Source organism: Typopeltis vanoorti, chromosome 4 (assembly GCF_054136105.1).
Source record: "Typopeltis vanoorti isolate ZY-2024b chromosome 4, IOZ_Tvanoo_1.0, whole genome shotgun sequence".
NCBI classification, from domain to species: Eukaryota; Metazoa; Arthropoda; class Arachnida; order Uropygi; family Thelyphonidae; genus Typopeltis; species Typopeltis vanoorti.
The window spans coordinates 34,327,958-34,351,537 of record NC_143552.1 but is presented as its reverse complement, the minus strand read 5'-3'; the positions used below and the strand labels follow the sequence as shown (position 1 = coordinate 34,351,537).

The 23,580-nt window shown below is 37.7% G+C and overlaps 1 protein-coding gene across 3 annotated transcripts in view; it reads left to right on the top strand.

Moving 5' to 3' along the window:
* LOC150107214 (roundabout homolog 1-like) overlaps window positions 1-23,580 on the top strand; it is a 742,051-nt gene that overhangs the window by 336,850 nt on the left and 381,621 nt on the right. For all 3 annotated transcript variants that reach the window (XM_090391071.1, XM_090391072.1, XM_090391070.1), the window contains exon 8: window positions 3,005-3,202. In XM_090391071.1, the coding sequence (XP_090247197.1) occupies window positions 3,005-3,202 (198 nt within the window). The remainder of the gene's footprint in view (window positions 1-3,004; window positions 3,203-23,580) is intronic.

Below are 23,580 nucleotides of genomic sequence, written 5' to 3'. Positions count from 1 at the left end.
GTCAGTGGATTTACTAGTTCAGAGTTGCAAAGTGTAAGAATTTGGAATTTAGGAGGCAAAGATGAGATGCAGATTTTAAAATGAATAGGGAGTATCTTGAAGCAGATGTAGAAAATAGGAAATATGGATGTGATGGTGGACAAGGACCTGAAATTTAGGACACCACTTGCTAAGATTATAGATTGTGAAGACAATGCAGTGGATTATGAAAATAATAGAGGACATTGACATGTAGAAGTAAAGCAGTTATAGTTTTGTGTATGGCATTAATCAGGATACTCGTGAATTACCATGCACATATTTGGTGCCTGGTTTTCACTGGTATCAAGTCTTTGTAATGTTCGGTATGATGATTTCAAAATAGGCATGTAAGTTGTCATATTTTTTTCCATCTCATGTTTTAAATATGCATCAAGATATTGAGAAAACATCACTTGTGGAACCTAGTAGATAGGAGGTGTAATGTGATTGAGACATGAATTGCTGGAGGGTTTTTATCAGATAATTATGGAAAAGATTTTTCATAGGATGGAGAGACTGAGATGAGATCATCCCTCATAGTTGTATAAGGAGGAGGATGTGAGTATGGAAGCAGGATATTTTGCATAGAAAGAGTGAATGAATTTTATTACCTTGTAAGTGTTGCTTTGAAGTGACTTAAACTCACTTGCTTAAACAGCAAGTGAGTTTAAGTCATAGTTGAATGAATTTGTGACTGTGAGGAACTCTCCAGATGTCTGACTTCATCATGAATCTGATAATACTAACAATAATGCTTAAAAATGGAGGGGAATATTTACAAGAAGACTAAAATCTAGATGTATTGATATATTTAGGAGTGCCTCAGAAGAGGTAATAAAATTGGAAACCAACAAGTAATAAATGAGTTTATAGATGATAAATCAATTCTTATTAAAAATAGTGTGTGTGTATATATATATATATATATATATATATATATATATATTATTAAAAAGTTTTAATGACTGATAATGAAAGATAAAGAGATGACATGGTATATTTGAAAAGATACTACTAGTTTACTAGTTTCGTTGAATTGATCAACATCTTCAGGTATCACAATCAAAGAAATATATAAAAAATTACAGAGATTTAAAATTGCATTAACAGAACAAGTACAAAAGACAGTAGCGTGTTCAAACACGCTACTGTCTTTTGTATATTTTTATATATTTCTTTGATTGTGATACCTGACGATGTTGATCAATTCAACGAAACTAGTAAACTAGTAGTATCTTTTCAAATATACCATGTCATCTCTTTATCTCTCGGTATCAGTCATTAAAACTTGATAATAATATTTTCCACTGAGTAAAAATGAATTATATTAATATATATATATATATGTGGGTGATCAGAAAAGTTCTAAGAATTTATAATTTCAAAATTATTTTTATTTTTCAACATAATCTCCCTTAAGAATAATACATTTATTCCAGTGATGCTCCAGTGCCATAATCCCATCCCTGTAGTTGTTCTCAGTAAGATCTGCAAAATGCCCCTCTACAGCTGCAATCAACTGTATCATGATTGAAAAATGCTGACCAGCGAGGAAGATCTTTAGTTTTGGGAAGAGATAGAAGTCAGAGGGAGCCAAATCTGGGGGAATAGGGTGCATGCTCCAACAATTCATAGTGCAGATCCCTTAATATTCCCATTGCCAAAACACCTTTGTGGGCGTGGTCATTGTCCTGATGAAAGATGATTCCCCCCCTCCCCCCTGCAAATTGGGTCTTTTCTCATGAATTTTTTTACCTAGTCTTGTTAAAAGATTGGAATAATATTCCCCTGTTATTGTTTTACCCTTTTCAAGATAATTAATAAACAACATGCCTTTAGCATCCCAAAACACCGATGCATGACCTTGTCTTTTTTGTTGTTCAGCACCGGCTTCTGTCCACTATTTTGACTGCTGTTTGCATTCTGGTGTGTAATGGTGAATCCAAGTTTTATCCATAGTAATAAATCAAGGCACAAAATAATCAATTTTATTTTTGTTAAAACGCTCCAAGCACTGTTCTGAGATTTTCATGCGAGTACATTTTTGATCTGCACGGCACCCATCTTGCGCAAAGCGTTTTCATTTGCAATTCTTCGTGCAAAATGTATCCTACATGTTCTTTTGAAACTACTACCATTAATGCCATCCTGCCCATCATCACCATCAACGGTATTTTTTGTTTGTAAATTGCTTGTGTTCTGAAGGCCGATTTGTCTTACATAGGATGAAAAACCTGAGTTTCCAGCAGAAAAAATCTTACTACCTCTATACGAGATCGGCTAACTCACCTTCAATTGAAAAAAAAACATATATAAGGATTTCCCCTCATCACGACCAGAATCGAACCCAGGTCTTTTCCAATTGAAGCTTGCAATGTTCCATTCTTCTTCCACTTGCGCTACAGAGACACCAAATTTCTTTTTGCTAAATGCTGTTTTCATAATTAAATTAATTATGCTAAAAAATTATATCCTTGTTTAATCCTTTCCAGTGAAAGCAAATAAAGTTTCCATGTGAAGTTTCTTCACAAGTAGGCTACCTATATGTATACTAAGGTAATTAATGTGAATGTGACGTCGTTAGCCTATATATTCAATCAGACTAGTTGTGAAGATACTTCACATGCAAATTTTGTTTGCTCCAACCTGGATAAAGGATCAACAAGAATATAATTTCATGTTATAATTAATTAAATTTTATAACTAAGTGAAAAAACTTCCCACAACTGTTGTCATAAATCATTTGGATTTATTTTACTTGTTGATTATTTTATTATGAGAAATAGTCCAAATGAATTTAAATTACTTAGTGAACTGTTTGTTTAAGGGAATTTTTGCCAATTGTATTCTTTTTTTATATGCGCAATAAAATCATTAAAAGCTACATACTGGTTCTATTATTTTCATTGAATTTTATTGACTGAAGATTTTCAAATATTTCTGAGTTTTGTTTCTTGATGATAAACTTGTTGCCATTTTCTAGCTATTGCTGATCTTCCTCCGCCAATAATCCGCCTCGGACCAGCAAACCAGACACTGCCTGTTAATACAGTAGCTATGCTGCCCTGTGAAGCTTCTGGAACTCCTACACCATCTGTTCGATGGTTCCTAAATTCTTCACCTGTAACAACTAATAATCCTCGTTTTGTAATCTTGGATTCTGGCACATTACAGATTGATGGTGAGTAATAACTCAAAAAAATAAACTTTTGATTATTGCCAGATCAAATCAGCTCTTTTAAGTTTCATAGTTTAAGAGGTTTTTTACTTTAAATGCTACTCTTGGTGATTTTCTTTTTTCATTATTATTATTAACACCAGACCTCTGTGGAGTCAGTGGGAGGTACGTGCTGTTACACACAAAGCTCATCAAACTGTGCTTTAAACTCATTCAATATATCTGCATTCACCAAAATATGAGGCAGTGCATTCCACTCACCAGCTGCTCTTCATGCAAAGAACCTGCTTGTCATGCCCTTGCTCATACTTTCCTTAATAATACAACTTCCAGGGATATCTCCCTTTCTTCCACATTAACCTAGTATCAAATCTTTTCCAACTTAAATGTCTCAATATCAACTCTCTTCCTCCTTCTCACAAGGTTTTGCAAACTGCATTCCCTCATCTCACTCCACTTCCCACATTTCAAAGACCAGTTACCATCTTGGTCAGTCTTCTCTGGACCCTTTTCAATATATTTCATTGCCACGAAAACTAGGGGACCAAAACTGTGCACAATAATCCATACAAGGCCTGATCAAGACTTTAAACAGTGGAACCAGAACCTCTTTTCTGCAAGTTAAGGTCCTCCACATGATTGCCATAATCTGATGTGACGACTTCACAATGTGCAGTATGAACTCTGAACATCAGATCCTTCTCCTCCACCCAGTGGTGTAGCTAAGCTAGAGCTTTTGCCGACCCTCTCAATACACACCAAAATTACTACAGAAAGTCAAAATGGCATATAGGGAAATAAATTAAAACACTATGTTTATTTTTGAAGTAAAACTTTAATTTCAACATTCTAAAATGCTATTTTTCTTGCTTTTCTGTTAGCAGTATCATCGATGGCACTGCCGAAGTCTATTTCATAGTAATGTATGTAATTCTTAATCAGTTTTATTTAGAAAAACTCCTCTCACAACTAGCAACATTTACAGCAGTTGTGAGGAAAATTTGCAGTTGTATTACAATATTTAAAACTCAGTTCTCTAGATTGTATTTTAGAATTAACTGCAAAAGTTCAAAAAAGGTTCCAAGTACTGCCTGAGCAGACCACTCCCCCCTCTGCCCCACCCTAGCTATGCCTCCACCACCATCACTCCAAGGTATCTTGTTTCCTCAACTTTCTTCAAAATTTCCCAAGTGGATACTGTGTATCCCATTGTTGCTTACCATATTTCAGAACCTTACACTTTGCCTGGTATCTCCGACTCTGGGCCTGGCTCCCACTGAAGAGACCTCAATAAAGATCGAAACTAGTCTGGGTAGTGGCCAATCCCTTAATGCATAACAGTATGCATATCCACAAGGAGATGTGTTTTGCATTATGGGAGATACTGGGATAGGAGTGTTGGTATCTTGCTCCACCTTTGCTACGAGTTGCCTGGTGTTATACTACTTACCAAGGTAAGATAGTACAACACTATATTCAGTCCTGAAGATATTTTCAGGCGCAAACTTTGTTTGCTCTCACTGGGATAAAGGATTAAACTAAATTTATTATTACTGTCTGGAATCTGATAACATCAGCTCTTTTATTTCAGTCTCTTCTAAGCCACTTCTTACTGTATCAATCCACCTAAATCTTGGTCTTGCTTTATGCCTTTTTCTGGCCATCCTGGCTAAAAACACTTGCTTTAATTTGCTTACCCTTCCTCTCCTATTCTGTTTAAATGACCATAACACCTTAGAATATCTATGCTCACACATTCCTGAATAATAAGTGTCAAGTTACTTTATGTTATTTTCATTTTTAATCTGGTTTTGCCATTGATGACATCTATTCACTCATCCAATTTTTCTCAGAACTCTCATACATGTGCTTTTCAGTCTTTAATCATGTTTTATTTCTAACCTGGCTTTCAGATCCATTAGGATCCATAAGTTGAAATTGGTTTGGACACTCTTAGTTAGAATCATCTCTTATTCTATAAAAATATTTTTAGTTGACTTCCTGCCATACCAATTTTGCTAGTTCTGTTAGTTGTTTCCACGTTTAGTTTGACATCATTAAATACTGTGCCTAAATACCTGAAATGCTTGTTCTATACATTCTCTATTAAGGATGTAGTCGATGTTTCATAGTTAATATAAGTGAAATATGGTTGGTTGGGAATAATATCTAGACAGAAATAGAAATGGAAGAACATGAGGATAGGAAGGGCAATAAGGGAGAGAGAGGGGGGGGGAATTCCTCCTGATAGCATAAAAATTATGTCTGCTTAAGCTGAAGATGCAAGAAAAAATATCGTCATGATGGTTTTTGAGGCAGTATGGTGTGAAGCAGAAGTTGATAGGAAGAGATTATTATTATTATTCAGGCCTCCATGGAGTTGAAAGACTCATCATGGGAGGGCCTTCCTAAGAACATAAAGTCTGTCAAGACTCATCGAGGGGGAGATCTCCCCTAAGAAACACAAAGTCTATCATACCACTCCTTAAACTCATTGACCATTCTCGCTCTCACCACTCCATCATGCAATGCATTCCACGATTCAACTACCCTCCATGCAAAGAAACCACTCCTCACCCTCTTGCTCACAGTTTCCTTTTGTAACTTCCAGGGATGGCCTCTTGTCATCACTCCTTCCTGCTGTTCAACCAAGCGAAAGAACTCCCCAGTGTCAACCCTGTAACCACCTCTCAACAGTTTAAAAGTCTCAATCATATCACCTCTTCTTCTTCTCTCCACCAAACTCTGCAGTCCACATTCCCTCAGCTGATCCTCGTAACTATCCTTGTACAGTCCTGAAACCATCTTTGTCATCCGTCTTTGTAGTCTTTCCACAGTTAATTTATCCCCTTCAAATCCTGGAGACCAAATCTGAGAACAATAGTCCAAGTGTGGTCTGACCAGAGACTTATACAACGGAATGATAACCCTCTTATCTCTGCAGGTCAGTGTCCTTCTCATAATTGCAGCAATCCTCTGTGTTACCTTCACCACCTTTGCAATATGTCCCCTAAACTTCAGGTTTCTATCAACCATCAACCCCAGATCTCTTGTCTCCTCTACTTACTCCAGCATAACTCCTCCCATAGAGTATGCTGCATCCCATCTATGTAAGGTCTTGAGGTTTCCCAAACCTCAAGACCTTACATTTTGCTGCATTAAACTGACACTCCAATTCATTTGCCCATCTATCTAGCTTATTCGAATCCTCTTGCATGGCTGCCGCATCTGCACTATTACTAATAATCCTTCCCAGCTTCACATCATCTGCAAACAACTGAATTCCCCTTGCAATCCACTGGCAATCATTGATATAAAGGTTAAACAATATAGGTCCTAGTACTGAGCCCTGTGTGACCCCACTTGAAACCCTCTGCCTCCTTGAAACTGCTCCACCATACACAACTATATGATACCTATCAGACAGCCAATCCTGAATCCAGTTGACCAATCTGACATCCAGACCCATGTGCTGCAACTTAAATATCAGCTTATCATGTGGCACCCTGTCAAATGCCTTCGCTAAGTCTAAGAAAATTTCAGTATATGCATTTCCCTCATCTAATGTTCTTGTAACTTTATTATAAAAGGCTAGCATATTGCTAAAACAAAAGCGCCCTTTCACAAATCCATGTTGACTCTCACAGATGACATTACTCTCATCTGCCCAATGTTGTATGCGGTCCCTCACTACTTTCTCCAAGATCTTAACAACTACTGATGACACACAGACTGGTCTATAATTATACACTTCCAGTCTGTTACCACCATTATGCAGTGGCACTATCTTACCTTCCTTCCATTCCCTGGGCACCTTTGCCGAAGCCAGACTTTCATTGAAAAGCCAGGTTAAAGGCACTGTCAGTTTCCTGGCACATTCTCTCAAAACTCGTGGTGAAATACCATCCAGTCCCACAGCTTTACTGACATCCAGAGTACTCAGTATCTGAAACACACTCTCCTCCTGTACCTCTAAACCTCGAACCAGCCCTATCCCTCTAGCATTAAAACCGACTCCTCTAGGATGAAATACTCCAATAAAGTGTTTTCATTGAACAATTCCACTATGTCCTCTGCATCAGTCACTCTATTCCCATTTTTATCCCACAATATCATTCTTCCACGGTCATATTTCCTCCTACCGGCCACATATCTAAAAAATTCTCTAGGATTTTCTTTGGATCTTAGGACTAATCTCCTCTCATATTCCAGTTTCGTCTTTCTTATCATACTAGTCATTCTTCTGGCCTGTGTCTTATACTCTTCATGCATCTTCTCTTCACCTGTCTCCTTATATCTCTTCCACAGCCTCTTTTTTGCATGCAATTCCTGTTTAATATTGTTTGTCATCTACTTTACTCCAAATTGTGTCCTCTTGTTTACTTATGGTATACAACTTACCATTGCTGATAACAAATATTCTTTCACAATTTCCCACGCACTAATGATATCCCGGCCTTCCAATTCCTCCGTCCATGAAACTTCCCGAAGTTGATGTCTAAGACTATTATAATCACCTGCTTTATAATTCCACATAGATATTTAGTTCATTATTATTATTATTATTACTCCAAGACCTCATGGAGTCAAAGACTCATCTGAGTGGTCCTTTTATCTCACACACAGCTCATCATACCGTGTCTTAAACACACTCAAACTCCTTGCAGGCACCACATTCTCAGGTAAGGCATTCCAATCATTTACAACTCTGCACGAAAAGAAATGCATCTCTCACTCCCCTACTCACACCCTCTTTATACAATTTCCAGGAATGACCTCTGGTTCTCCCCCTATCTCCCACTATTTTCTGTAGAACTTCTCCAACATTGATCCTATAACAACCCCTTACCAACTCCCCTCTTCTTCCTGTCCACCAGACTCTGCAAATTACATCTTCTCAATCTTTCCTCATACTCGACATTCCAGAGGTCAGAAACTACCTTAGTCGCCTTTGGACCCTTTCCAACATCTCTTCTTCCTTCTGAAAACCCGGTGACCAAATCTGGGCACAATAGTCCATGTGTGGCCTAATTAAAGCCTTATACCATGGAACAAGAATCTCCCTACTTCTACACGTCAGTGTCCTCCACATCATTCCCAGAAGCCTTTGTGTTGTCTTTACAATTTTGGCTATGTGTCCCCTAAATTTCAGATCCTTATCTACTATCACCCTCAGATCTCTTATTTCAGGGTTGTTCCCTGTTGGACACTTGAATTTTTCATTGCACAAAAATTGAAAAATGACCATAAGAACATATACAATTTACAGGCATAGAGAAAATAATCCTATTTACATTGTCTGCTATCATAAACTGCAGTTGGTGTTCTCTCCACTCACACCCTCTTTATAAGTTTCCAGGAATGACCTCTGGTTCTCCCTCTATCTCCCACTATTTTCTGTAGAACTTCTCCAGCATTGATCCTATAACAACCATTACCAACTCTCCTCTTCTTCCTGTCCACCAGACTCTGCAAATTATATTTTCTCAATCTTTCCTCATACTCGACATTCCAGAGGTCAGAAACTACCTTAGTCATTCGCCTTTGGACCCTTTCCAACATCTCTTCATCCTTCTGAAAACCAGGTAACCAAATCTGGGCACAATAGTCCATGTGTGGCCTAAAAACCTTATACCACGGAACAAGAATCTTCCTACTTCTACACGTCAGTGTCCTCCATATCATTCCCAGAAGCCTTTGTGTTGTCTTTACAATTTTGGCTATGTGTCCCCTAAATTTCAGATCCTTATCCACTATCATGCCCAGATCTCTTATTTCAGGATTGTTTCCTGTTGGACACTTGAATTTTTCATTGCAAAAAAATTGAAAAATGGCCATAAGAACATATACAATTTACAGTCTTAGGGAAAATAATCCTATTTACATTGTCTGCTATCATAAACTGCAGTTGGTGTTCTAAGAAGCCAATTTACTTGGCCATGATAGGCTGCTAAGCCTGATATGAAGGAAGGACTATATTATAGAACAGAGAATGTTGAGGGTAGAGACAAAGAAATGTATAAGCAACTTGGCTTAGTGAGCAAGATAAGGATGATTACTGTGGGTGATTTCAATTATGGTGATATTGATTGGAATGAAGAGATGCATCACGGAATAAGGGGAATGAATGTCATGTTCTTAAGGAATAGCTATCTTGGGCAATGTGTAATAGAGGACATATGAGGGTTAAGAGTTAGATCTGATATCATCAGAGGATGTGTTTAAATGAATTGTCTGATGTTCCCCCATTTGGTGAGAATTACCATGAAGTAATTACGTAGGTCGTGCCAGTCAGATGAGACCTTCTATGGAGTAGGATATATGCGAACCTTTAGAGCTGCTGATTATTAAAAACTTAGGAGATAAATTAGATGGTATAGAGAAAGAGGAGTGAATAGAAAGGTGAAAGAATTTGATGTTAATAGGACAGAATGACTTGACAGTACATCACATGTGTTTTGGAAAATTCTCTAGGAAATTAACAGCATTCTTTGCATACCTCTTTAACATGAGTAATGGAACAGGGCAAGTCCCAAAGGAGTAAAAAATTGTTCCAATTCACAAACAGAGGAATAAGATTGAAGCTACAAATTATAGGTAATCTGTGTGTCAAGATTTCTTGTTAAGAAGGTTGGTGAAGACTAGGATTCAGAATTGAGTTGATAATAGCAATATTCTCTATAATGGAAAGCATGAGTTTATTAGGGAAGTCTCTTATTTTAGCAATTTCCTTATGTACTACAATAAGGTGACAAATTCACTGATAAGGAAGATGCATATACAGTGGTATACTTGGATTTTTGAAAGGCACTTGATAGATTTGATATTTCTTTTGATTATGCCAACTCTTAGTGTTTCATTGTTGGAACAAAGTAACTAAATTGAAATGGAATTGGATAAGAGACTAGTGATTTGGATGCATAATTGTCTGTCAGATAGGTATCAGCAGATTGTGTATGGGCGAGCACAAAAGAGAAAGGTCACTAACAGTGGTACTAAATAAGTGCAACAATATCCAGAATATGGAAATAAATATCTCCATTTATGGTAATATTGATTAAAACCAGAGGCCAATTCCATACCATAATAAATGCAGCATCTGCATGTCATGCAGCAGTAAAATCAAATGTAATTAATGGACTCTTTGAGAATGGTTCATTGTCATGATTCCAACATGTATCATGGCAGTATGTGGAGAGGGTATTTGTAGAGATTTGTGGATTTGCGTTTTGGTGTAGTTTTATTTTTATTTTTCATAGCTTAGCATAACTGAGTGATTGAGCAGCTTTGTATGTTTGAAACAAATGTTTGTTTTACAATTTTTTGATTCTTATGGTGAACAGAATAGTGGTACACACAAGCACTGCATGTCATGCAGAAAAATCAAATGTAATTAATGGCAAGGATTTTTTGAGAATGGTTTTCATTGAATGGGGTAAGTAATAGAGCGTTGAGTAATGAGACTGGGAGAGTCATGCTAAATGGTGTAGAAAATGAGTCCATGAGTGATGCTTGTGTGCACTTGAAGGAAGTTAAGAGTAATAAGATATATGGTGATTCTATGATTAAGGGTATGGAGAGTGGTATACATGAGGAGTGCTTGGCTGGTGGGACAATAGAAAGAGTGGCTTTAGCAATAAAGAGAGGACATGAAGCAGACAAGATGATAGTTATGGTGGGTATAAATCGGGTAGGAAAAGATTTAAGAACATTGTTAGATATTGTGAAGAGGAAAAGTGTCAATGGGAGGATAGTGTATGTGCTGCCTCATTTTGACAATTACGAGTTAAGTAGACAAGCGATGATAATGAATGATATGATTGTAAGAATGTGCAAAAAAAGAGGTCTGGAATTTGTTGATGTTTGGAGTGCGTTTGAAGGAAAAAGACAGTTGTATGCTAGAGATGGACTGCATCTGAACATGGAAGTACATAAGCGATTGAAGAAGTTACTGTTTTCTGAACAAGTTGAAGTAATTGGGCAGGGAAACTAATATTGAAAAGGTTGAGTGTAAGAGAGAGAAACTTTAGCACTGATTGTATATTTATTGATCCTTATTCGCAGAATAAATTGCAGAAGAGAGGGGATAAAAATAAGCATGGGACTACTGAAATTAGTGACTTATATATCAGTTTTAAAGCCGGTACAAGATCTAGAGGGAATCTGCAATTTTTGTATACCAAAATGCAAGAAGCATTCGAAATAAGAGGGAAGAATTTTTGGCATTAGTCAGTGCAATCTCACCAAAAATTGTAGGCATTAGTGAAACTTGGCTGTTAGCAGAAGATGTGGTGACTGGAATTGAATGTGATGGGTACAGTATTTTCAGGGAGGATAGAGAAGATAGAACAGGGAGGAGGAGTACTGTTGATGATTGCTGATGAGTTGCAGACAAAGAAAGTACTATATCAAGATGATAGACATGTGAATGATAGTTCATTTGAGGTGATCTGGTGTGAAATAGTGACTAATGCAACCAAATATACAGTTGGTTGCTGCTATAGGCCAGGGGATGATATTGAATTCATGCATCAGCAAATTAGTACAATGAGTGCAGAGTTAGTGATTATTATGGGGAATTTAATTGTGGTGATATCAATTGGAAGGAGGAAATATCACGTGGCACAAAGGAAATGGAATTCATACCTAAGAGATAATTACTTGAAACAGCACATAACTGAAAGGACTCGTGGTGTGAGAGTGTTGGATCTGGTCGTAGGTTCAGAGGACATATGCATAAGTAAGGTGTCCTCATTACCACCAATTGGTAAGAGCAATCATGTGATATTGACTTGGGAGGTTGCAAAATCTGTGGATTTTTCTGTTAAAAAGGGGTATATACGGAACTACAGGTTAGGCAATTATAACAAGCTTCAGAGTGAAGTTGCAGCCATCCCATGGCAGAACATATTGCAGGGGAAAGATGTTAGCAGTGCATGGGATAAAATCAGCGAATATCTGAGGAAAGCAATATCGGATTGTGTCCCCATGGTCAGGAAGTCAAACAAGGCAGGCGTTAGATGGATGAGCAGTAGTATCAAGCTTGATCTGCAAAAAAAGAAAATATTATGTAGAATTTACAAGGAGAAAGGCGATCAGTACACCCATAAGCAGTACAAGGCTCAAGCTAGGAAGGTTACCAGCATAGTAAGAAAAGCTAAATCAGATTATGAGAAGACTTTAGCCCAAGAGATCAAGGGTAATCCCAAAGAGTTCTTCCGCCATGTGGCAAGTAAAAGGAAGAATGACTTCGGAAGGATAACTTTAGTGGGTGTGATGGTATTGAGATGAAAAAATCTGATGTAATAGTCGAGTTACTGAGTGATCACTTTTCAAAAGTCTATCACCCAAGTGAGGATATCTCTGTACCTGTAGCAATAACTAATGTGAGAATTGAAGCTAAGAAATCAGAGGTATTTAATATATTGCAAAATTTAAAAGCAAACACTACTGTAGGCTTAGATGGAATATCAGCTCGGGTGTTGCATGAATGTGCAAATGAATTGCAACCCCTCTTACTTGGATATTTAATTTAAGTTTGAACTCTGGTATGATCCCTAGGGAGTGGAAATTAGGCAAAGTGGTTCCTTTGCATTAGGGTGGCTCTAAAACTGCGGTAGTTAATTACAGACCAATCACCATCTCAGGAATAGTGGTAAAAGTATTGGAAAAATTGGTTCAAGACAAAATTCAAGAATGGGTGGATCAGGATATGATACTCTATAGAGGTCAACATGGTTTTTGTTAAAGGTAGATCCTGCCTTAGCAATCTACGGGGTGTCCCAAAATTCATGCAAGATTTAAATTTAGCGCCATCTGTGCGGTAAAGTGTTGCCAACGAGAAAAAAAAGACAGCGTGACAGCTGAGTTCAGGGTTATTAAAAATGACCACACACAGCAAAGAGAGTTCGTTGAATGGATTATGGAACAACAACAAGTGGATGCTTATTTTTCGAACAAAATCATCTTCAGCGATGAGGCTCATTTTCATCTTGATGGCTTCGTTAATCGACAAAATTGTTGCATTTGGGGTTCAGAAAATCCACAAGTGATTGTTGAGAAACAAATGCATCCACAACGTGTCACTGTTTGGTGCGGACTTTGGGCTGGAGGCATCATTGGTCCATTCTTCTTCGAAAATGCGGCTGGTAAGGCAATAACAGTTAATGATGCTCGCTATCGCGACATGATAATCCAGTTTTTTGTGCCTAAATTGCAGGATATGGATGTGGACGACATGTGGTTTCAATAAGACGGTGCCACATGCCATACAGCCCGAGAAACAATTCAATTACTGCATGAGTCATTTCCTGGTCATGTAATTTCCCGTTTTGGTGATCAGAATTGGCCGCCCAGATCATGTGACTTAACGCCGTTGGATTTTTTTCTTTGGGGTTTTTTGAAGTCTAAGGTTTATGCCAACAAGCCCACGACCACCCACACCTTGAAGGAGGAAATTGAGCGCTGTATCAACGAAATCCAGCCACATTTATGCAAAACGGTCATGGAAAATTTCGACAAAAGAGTGCGTATGTGCCAGCAAAGCCGTGGAGGCCATTTATCCGATATGCTATTCCATGCATAACCCTATACTGTATACTTTATGAATCAATAAGAAATTACAATTTTTAATTAAAAACCTGTGTTTTCTATCAAAATTACTTCTTGCGTGAATTTTGGGACACCCTTTATTAACTTTTCATAATAGAATGACATCTGAGTTGGACAAAGGAACTGGCTACACAGAGTACTTCTGGATTTTGCTAAGACTTTTGACAGGACTGTTATGCAAATTGGAGCAGATGGGAATGGATACTAAATTGGTGATATGGATAGGAGACTGGCTCAGGGAGAGATACCAGAAGGTGGTGTATGGAGGAGCCAAGTCCAGGATGAGGCAGGTGACCAGTGGTGTGCCTCAGGGCTCTGTGCTTGGGCCATTGTTGTTGTTTAATTTGTATATAAATGATATAGGAAATGGCTTAAAGGGAGATATTCAGTTGTTTGCTGATGATGCAAAGTTGGGCAGCGCAATAAAAAATCAAGCATGTTGAAAGTTTTCACGATGATTTAAATAAGCTGGTAGAATGGGCAAAAGATAATGGATGTCAGTTCAATGTGGAAAAGTGTCAAGTCATGCATTTTGGGATTAAAAAATTACCAGCTGTGTACTACGTTGATGGAACAGTACTCCAAGAGATTGATGAGGCTAGGAACTTAGGGGTGTTGGTTGATAGGGAGATGAAGTTCAGAGGACACATTGCTAAGGTGTCCAAAATTGCACATAGGATTACTTTGTTGTTTAGGAACACACTGACATCCAGAGATAAAGAGGTTATCATTCCCCTTTATAAAGCATTGATACTTCCACATTTGGATTACTGTGCTCATTTCTGGTCACCTGGATTCGTTGGAGATGAGGAGGCTGTGGAGAGGGGGTCAGAGAAGAGTGACCAAGTTGGTGAGTGATGTAAAAAATGCTCCCTACATTGATAGATTGAGAGCTTGTGGATTGCAGAGGTTGGTTGATAGGTGGAGAAGAGGGGATATGATAGAAACATTTAAATTACTGAAAGGGTTTTATAGGATTGATGCAGGGGAAATGTTTCAGCTGTGTGATAGTGATGGAAGAAGAAGAGGTCATCCCTGGAAATTAAAGAAGAGTGTGGTTAACAAGGGAGTCAGAACAAGGTTTTTTGCCTGGAGGGTGTTGAATTGATAGGTGAATCTATCAATCATCAACCCCAGATCTCTTGTCTCCCCTACTTCCTACAGTATAACTCCTCCAATAGAGTATGCAGTGGCCCATCGATGTTTCCCAAACCTCAAGACCTTACATTTTGCTGCATTAAACTAAAACCCCCATTCATTTGCCCATCTATCTAGCTTATTCGAATCCTCTTGCATGGCTGCCGCATCTGCACTATTACTAATAATCCTTCCCAGCTTCACATCATCTGCAAACAACTGAATTCCCCTTGCAATCCACTGGCAATCATTGATATAAAGGTTAAACAATATAGGTCCCAGTACTGAGCCCTGTGGGACCCACTTGTAACCCTCTGCTTCCTTGAAACTGCCCCACCATACACAACTCTCTGATACCTATTGGACAGCCAATCCTGAATCCAGTTGACCAATCTGACATCCAGACCCATGTGCTGCAACTTAAATATCAGCTTATCATGTGGCACCCTGTCAAATGCCTTCGCTAAGTCTAAGAAAATTTCAGTATATGCATTTCCCTCATCTAATGTTCTTGTAACTTTATTATAAAAGGCTAGCATATTGCTAAAACAAAAGCGCCCTTTCACAAATCCATGTTGACTCTCACAGATGACATTACTCTCATCTGCCCAATGTTGTATGCGGTCCCTCACTACTTTCTCCAAGATCTTAACAACTACTGATGACACACAGACTGGTCTATAATTAGACACTTCCAGTCTGTTACCACCATTATGCAGTGGCACTATCTTACCTTCCTTCCATTCCCTGGGCACCTTTGCCGAAGCCAGACTTTCATTGAAAAGCCAGGTTAAAGGCACTGTCAGTTTCCTGGCACATTCTCTCAAAACTCGTGGTGAAATACCATCCAGTCCCACAGCTTTACTGACATCCAGAGTACTCAGTATCTGAAACACACTCTCCTCCTGTACCTCTAAACCTCGAACCAGCCCTATCCCTCTAGCATTAAAACCGACTCCTCTAGGATGAAATACTCCAATAAAGTGTTTTCATTGAACAATTCCACTATGTCCTCTGCATCAGTCACTCTATTCCCATTTTTATCCCACAATATCATTCTTCCACGGTCATATTTCCTCCTACCGGCCACATATCTAAAAAATTCTCTAGGATTTTCTTTGGATCTTAGGACTAATCTCCTCTCATATTCCAGTTTCGTCTTTCTTATCATACTAGTCATTCTTCTGGCCTGTGTCTTATACTCTTCATGCATCTTCTCTTCACCTGTCTCCTTATATCTCTTCCACAGCCTCTTTTTTGCATGCAATTCCTGTTTAATATTGTTTGTCATCTACTTTACTCCAAATTGTGTCCTCTTGTTTACTCATGGTATACAACTTACCATTGCTGCTAACAAATATTCTTTTATAATTTCTCCTGCGCTAATGATATCCCGACCTTCCAATTCCTCCTTCCATGAAACTTCCCCAAGTTGATATCTTAGACTGTTATAATCACCTGCCTTATAATTCCATATACTTTTCCATCTCTTTGATACGCCTGCATGTCTATTCATTTTCCAAGTCAAAACCATATGGTCATTCTCTCCAACTGGTGGGAGAGATGTCATCTCAGTTATTATCAACTCCTCTGATGCTATAACCAAATCCTAAACTCTTGAACCTCTTGTTCCCTCTATTACATGTTGCCTAAGACATTTGTCCCTCAAGAATTCCAGAAATTCCATTCCCTTATTGCTACATACATCTTCCTCTCTCCAGTTTATTCTACTGTAGTTAAAATCTTCCATAACAATCATTCTTTGCCAAACTCAACTGTCTAAACATTTCCTGGTCCGCACGCTCTGTACTCCTGGGTCTATAGCAACACCCCACTAAATATCCTATCTTGCCCACCTCTACCTCACATCATATGCTTTCAAAATCATTAGTGTCAGTGCCTTCCAAAGTCTCCACTCGTAGAGGACATAGGTCATCACTTAACATAAGCAGTACTCCACCACCATGCTTTCCCTTCCTATCCTACCGAAAAATGCTGTACCCAGCAACTTCTATTCCTGTTATTATATCCTCTTCTGTCAACCACATCTCAGTGATCTCAATAATTTTTGGCCAGGCTGATGCTATCTGCGCCACCAATTCCTCTCCCTTATTCCGGATACTCCTGGCATTAGTATATAGTATATAAATTCCGTTGTTTCTATATCCAGCATTATCCCCCTCTAGACTCCAGCGGACTCAGTGTTACCTGATGTCGTCCCTCTTCTCCTAAGTACCCATTCCCACAAGAGGCCACCCCTGCTACCATCCTCCCTGGGACACACTGACTTTTTCAGAACAGCAATCTTTCAAGATGCCTACGTCCTTCCTCGTTCAAATGTAAGTGGTCTCTTGCATACGATTCCTCTCTCTCCTCAAACGCACTCCAAGCATCCACATATTCCAGTCCTCTCTTGTCACACACTAGCTATTATGTCATTCAATATTACTGCTCTTCTGCTCACTTCGTCATTATCATACCTAGGCAACACACACACACACACACACACACACACACACACACACACACACACACACACACACACACACACACACACACACACACTATCTTTCCTCTCTGTGTCTTCTTTCATACCACCTCAAGCAAGAATCTCATATCTCTCGCTGCCCTATTTACAACACTACTTAAGTCATTTGTTCCCACCATCACAATCATCTCATCCACCCTTTCACCTCTCTTAACTGCCAAAACCACCCTTTCTATCATTCCTCCTGGCAAACACTCTTCATGCACAATTACAGTGTTTATTTACAAATGCCAGGAGCATCAGAAATAAGGGAGATGAAATGGTTTTGTCAATCAAGTTTATTCACCCAAAAGTTGTTGGAATAAGTGAAACATATTGGATAATGAAAATATCCTGACTGGAATAGAAATGGAAGGGTATGGTGCTTTTTGTAATTATGGGAAGGTAAGCAGGTGTGGGGTGGTGCTTTTGATGATAGCAGGTGTATTATATCCACACAGAGTGGAGATGCAAGATGTAAATAGTGCCAATAGTTTTGAGTCAGTATGGTGTGAGGTAGCCAGGGAATGTGGAGAGTAGTGATAAAGAAATGTATAAGCAACATGGATTGGTGAACAAGAGAAGGGTGGTTTTAATTATGGCAACATATATTGGATTGAAAAGATAGCATTTGGGAATAAGATAAATGAATTTTTTGAGATCTTGAGAGACAACACTCTTAGGCAGTTTGTAAAGAATCGGATACAGGAAGCGAGAATTTGATCTGATTATTTCTGCAGAGAATGTAATTATCAGTGGGGGTTTCACACTTCCCCTCTAGTTTGTGAGAGTGTTCTTGAAGTAATCACCTGGGTTGTGACTAGCCATGGGCAGACTTCTGTGAGGAAAGGATATATGTGGAATTATAATGCTGGTGATTAAAAGGTTGTCAATAATCATTGGAATTTGTAGTACAAGGACAGATTGAGAGAATGTAAATTGCAAAGCTTCATGAATAGGAGGAAAAGGAGTAGATATGATTGAGACATATAAGCTAGTCAGGGGTTGTTAACAGGTTGACATGGAAGAGATTTTTAATAGAATGAGAGAGGAGGGGTTGAAACAAGAGATCATAGCTGGAAACTGTATAAAGAGGATGTGAACAGAGGAGTGAGGAGCAGGTTCTTTGTATGGAGAGTGATTAATAAGTGGAATGCATTGCCTGAGTGTGTTGTGAATGTAGACACCCTGGATCATTTTAAGGCACGGTTGGATGAGTATTGTGTGCAATAGTGCGTACCTCTCATGTTGAGTCTCTGACTCCATGGAGATCGGATGTTAATAATAACACACACACACACACACACAAACTCCGACCACCACCCAACACAAAAACTAGGTGTTATTAACACACTAAAAAACAGGGCTTTGAAGATTTTCTCCAGTGAAGAAGCACTTAAACACGAATTAAAAGTTATCAGCAATACCGTGAATACAGACATAATTCTAGCAAAAAAAATCTTCATAAAACTCCACTTAAAAATAAACTAGATTACAATAAAACTGTAGCCATTCCATAAATTAAAGTTATATCAGATAAAATAAACAGAATACTACAGAAACACAACCTTAATACCCCTGGCAACGTATTTTGCCAGCCTGGTTGGTCAAGTGGTTAGTGTATCTGCTCTCCAGCCAAAATGCTGCAGGTTCGAATCCTGCCGTGGGCATGGATGTTTGTGATTTTCCGTGAGAATACTAGTGCTGGTGGTGGGCAGTAGATGGCATTGTAGTTGGTGGATTGAGTGGTGGAGATGGAGAGTTGTAGAGTATGTGCCCTTCCTCATTGAGTCTTTGGACGCCTTGGAGGTGTCAAGTAATAATAATTAAACCTCCTTCAAAATTAGAAAAACTTATTCAACTTATCCAAGGATCCACTTTCTCCACCCTGGAGGATACCGTATTCATTGCACCTGCATTTGCCCTATATAGGTGAAACAGGATGCATAATTCCTATCAGAAAAAAGGAACATAAATGGCATATTTCATTTGATAACTATGGTAAATCTGTCCCTTTCTGATCATGCCCTGACTATTCTACATAGAATTGACTGGAAAGGCATCTGTTGTTTACATCTCACCAAAATGTGGTATAAGAATAAATTTAAGGAAGCGTAATGTATGGGAGCATAAATTTATGTGAAATTCTTATCAACCATCCTAATCGTAACAAAAATGGGGATGTAAAAATCCCAAGAATATGGATGGTACATATTCTATCCACTTAACCTTTTGCTCTAAGAGTTGATTATTATTTGGATTGTAAGCAATCCAGGATCGTAGCTCTAATATAACACTCTTGTTAAATTAATGATTAGGCTACCACTTTGCTGTATCAGAACTATCTATATGAATTTGTTCTCTGATGATGTTATAAGTAGAATATAGTTTTGATGTTTTTGTTTTTTTTTCCACTAGAGGTCAGGCCAGGAGAATAATGATTGATCAAATCATTGTCACTTTGGCTTACTGTTAGAAATGTAATGTAGCTTGGCTTTGTATATATATGTGTATACTCCAGATGATGACTTATTATGAAAGTCGAAACAGTGGGAAATTAAAGTAATTATTCCTAACATGGTTGTAGTCGCCATAATTTTCCTGAAATGAATGCATCACCATGTAACACTAAAAGAAAGGATAAGATTCTACAGATTTTGCTTTAGAACTATTTTCTGCATTGACATCCTTAGTTTAATTTGAATCTTTAAAATTTCTCATAACATTTCTCTCCTTTTTAATTAACTTAGGAGATTGACTTTTATTTTTGCTATTACATGCTACATTAATCCTGTAATAGAACTTTTTTATTCTACTGTAAATAATGTACTTGTTTTGAATTCAAGGATTGGTGTACATCTCTAAGCCTTTCCTCTCTTTCCCTAATAACTTTATAACATTCTTCTAAATTTAAAATTTTTTATTCATACGCTACTTCCTTTAATTCATCTTTTAGACATACTCTAAACTGATGAAAACCATTCTAAGTGTGATTTCTCATCAGCTGAGACACTTAACTTATGAGCTATACTTTGCGATCTTATAATATTTCTAATACTCAGAAACTGTTTCTTTATTACCTTGAGTGCATTGATGTAACTTCCATAAGTTTGGACACTTGCATCTCTAACCTTGGAAAATTCTGAGATTAACAAAACCTTAAATGCACTGTAATCTTATAGTGTCTCTTAACACAGGTGAAGTATTCAGGAAAGTTTTAACTTTTCCTACTAACTTATTTCTAAGAATAATTAACCAATGAAATTTAGACTTTCCCTATATCCTTAAGTTTCTCTGCATATTTAAAATATTATAGAATATTTTCATTATCATCTCCTGAAAATGTAGGAGTAACAAGATTAGGATTAACTGCTTTAAAAAATTCACTATCTTTAATTACATTTAAACTACTTGTATCAACAACAGCTTCATTCTCACTTTCAGAATCGATTTTCTATTCATCAAAAAAATAAATATAAACTTTAATACAACATGGAGAGATCAAAGTCAAAACTAATCCTGTAAATGTTATATTTTATTGAACTTGATTTGCTCAAAGTATGTTATTCTCCAACTATATCCAATCTATATATTAAAAACAGTCATGGAGTCAGATAACAATATATTTAATTTTATTTTAGTTGATTAAAATGTTTCAGATTCATATCCGTGATGGCACATTGACTTCAGGATGAACTTGTTGTGTTCTAAAGAATGAAGCTCAATAAAATATAACAGCTACACCATGATACTTCTGGCCTTTGCAAAGGCATTTGACAGCATACTGCATGAAAAATTGTTACATAAGTTGAATAAAATGGGAATGGATATGAGGCTGGTGGCATGAATAGGAGGGTGACTGATAGACAGACATCAGAGGGTAGTGTTTGATGTAATCAAGGCAAATGAAGGTGACTAGTGGAGTGTCCAGGGCTTTATAGTAGGACCACTACTCTTTAATTTGTATATTAATGATATAGCAGAAGATTTGAAGGGGGACATTGTTGTTTTTGCTGATGATGCAAAACTAGGGTGGGCAGTAGTTGACAGGTGATGTAGATATCTTACAAGATGATTTAAATAAATTGACACTGTGGGCAAAGGAGTGGTTGTCATTCAGTGTCGTAAAATGTTAGGTAATGCACATTGGGATGGAAAGATTACATACTTTGTATCACATCGGTTGTAGTAGTACAAGAAATTGATGAGGCTAGGGATCTGGGGATGATGGTGGATAGTGATTTGAAATTCAGAGAACATATTGCAAGAGTTGGCAAAATAGCTCAGAGGATTACTTGGATATTGAAAAGCATATCGACTAGTAAAGATAAGGTGGTTATTATCCCTCTTTATAAGACTATGATTCAACCACGTTGACTGCTGTGCACACATTTGGCCACCTGCATTTCTTGGGGATCGGGAAATGGTGGAGAGGATTCAGAGACAAGTGACCAAGCTGGTGACAGGATTGGAATGTTCCCTATGAGGGTAGATTGAGAGTGTGTGGAGGGGTTGCAGAATTTAGCTGACAGGCAGAGTAGAGGGGATATGATAGAAACCTATAAGTGACTAAAGGGATACTATAAGATTGACATGAAAAATTTTTTAATACAAGGCAAGTAGGGGAAAACAAGGGGTCACACTTGGAAGCTATCTAAGAGTGGTTAGTAAGGATGTGTGTGGACTAGGTTCTTTTCTTGGAGGGTGGTGAATGAGTGGAATGGATTGCCAGAGGTGGTTATAAGTGCTCCAACACTAAATAGGTTTAAGGAGATGTATGATAGGTATTTGTTAATGGATAGAGTAGAGGTCTCCCATGATGAATCTTTTGACTCCATGGAGTGTCCATATAAATAATAATAATACTAACTAACATCCACAACCCCAGAGGGTGAGGTTAGTTTATGTTCAGTAGTGTGCAAGTTATGTGTACTGTCAAGTGCTTTTCTTTGTACATTATGGATATGAAAAATGAACCAGAGAATTGCAATTGAATTTTGTTTTAATGCAGGTTTTTCTTCTACAGAAACCCTAGAAATGGTTTAAATGTCATCTGGTGATATTTGCAATTTCGTGACTGAAGATGATGAGAGAAGTGGCTGCCCCACATCTCCTCGAATTCAGAAAGCATTACTGCTGTCACTGAGAAGCATGTGATCGTCGAATCGCATCACACATGATAGCTTCAAACATGATAGTGAAGGCTTCAAACATCCCTAAGAGCATTGTTTCTGAATGAAGATTTGGGAAGAGGAAATTGTGTGCGCATTTTGTCTTATTTGCCTTAAGTTGAGCAAAAAGAAGATAAGTTATGTCTTGTCAGGACATCATTGTGATAATGGTTGGAGACAAAAATATCTTCAAAAAAATCATTATGGGAGATGATAGTTGGTGTTTCACATATGACCCTGAAACAAAGCATCAGAGGTTTGAATAGATTGGTGAGACAGACTGAAGAAATGAGATTCCAAAACTCACACATGAAAACAATGGTGCACAAAGAATTTGTATTGGAATGGAGAACATGAATGTGGAATTTTATAAAAAAAAGTCATGAATCTTCTCCTGAAACCCCATTCAACAAGTTCATCCGACCACATTCCAGTTGTGAGATTTTTTCCTATTGCATGATAATGCATCTCTTCACAAAGCTGCAAACGTTCATCACTTTTTGACACACAAAAGTGTCCCCACCTCTTACTCATGAGATTTATCTTTTCCAAACTATTTTCTATTACCCAAGTTGAAAATGCAGCTGAAAGCTAGACACTGATCTGTAATTTTCCACTCATCCAAAAATTTGTAACTGATGAATTAAAGGCATTTGAACAAGTGGACTTTTTTTGTGGTTCTTAAAAAAACTGTACAATGGAAGCCTGTGTAGTTGCCAGTGGATTGTATTTTGAATAACAAATATATTTTATCTCTCTCTCTCTCTCTCTCTCTTCCCTCTCCCCTTCTCTTTTTCACATGTTTTTGATTTTTAATCATTTTTGTCCTAAAACTCATGGACTGCACTGTGTATGTTGTGCAATTTATAATGTGACATACATATAATTAAATTCCTTTCATTTAGTAATTAAATTGAATAATATTCTTATCCTGC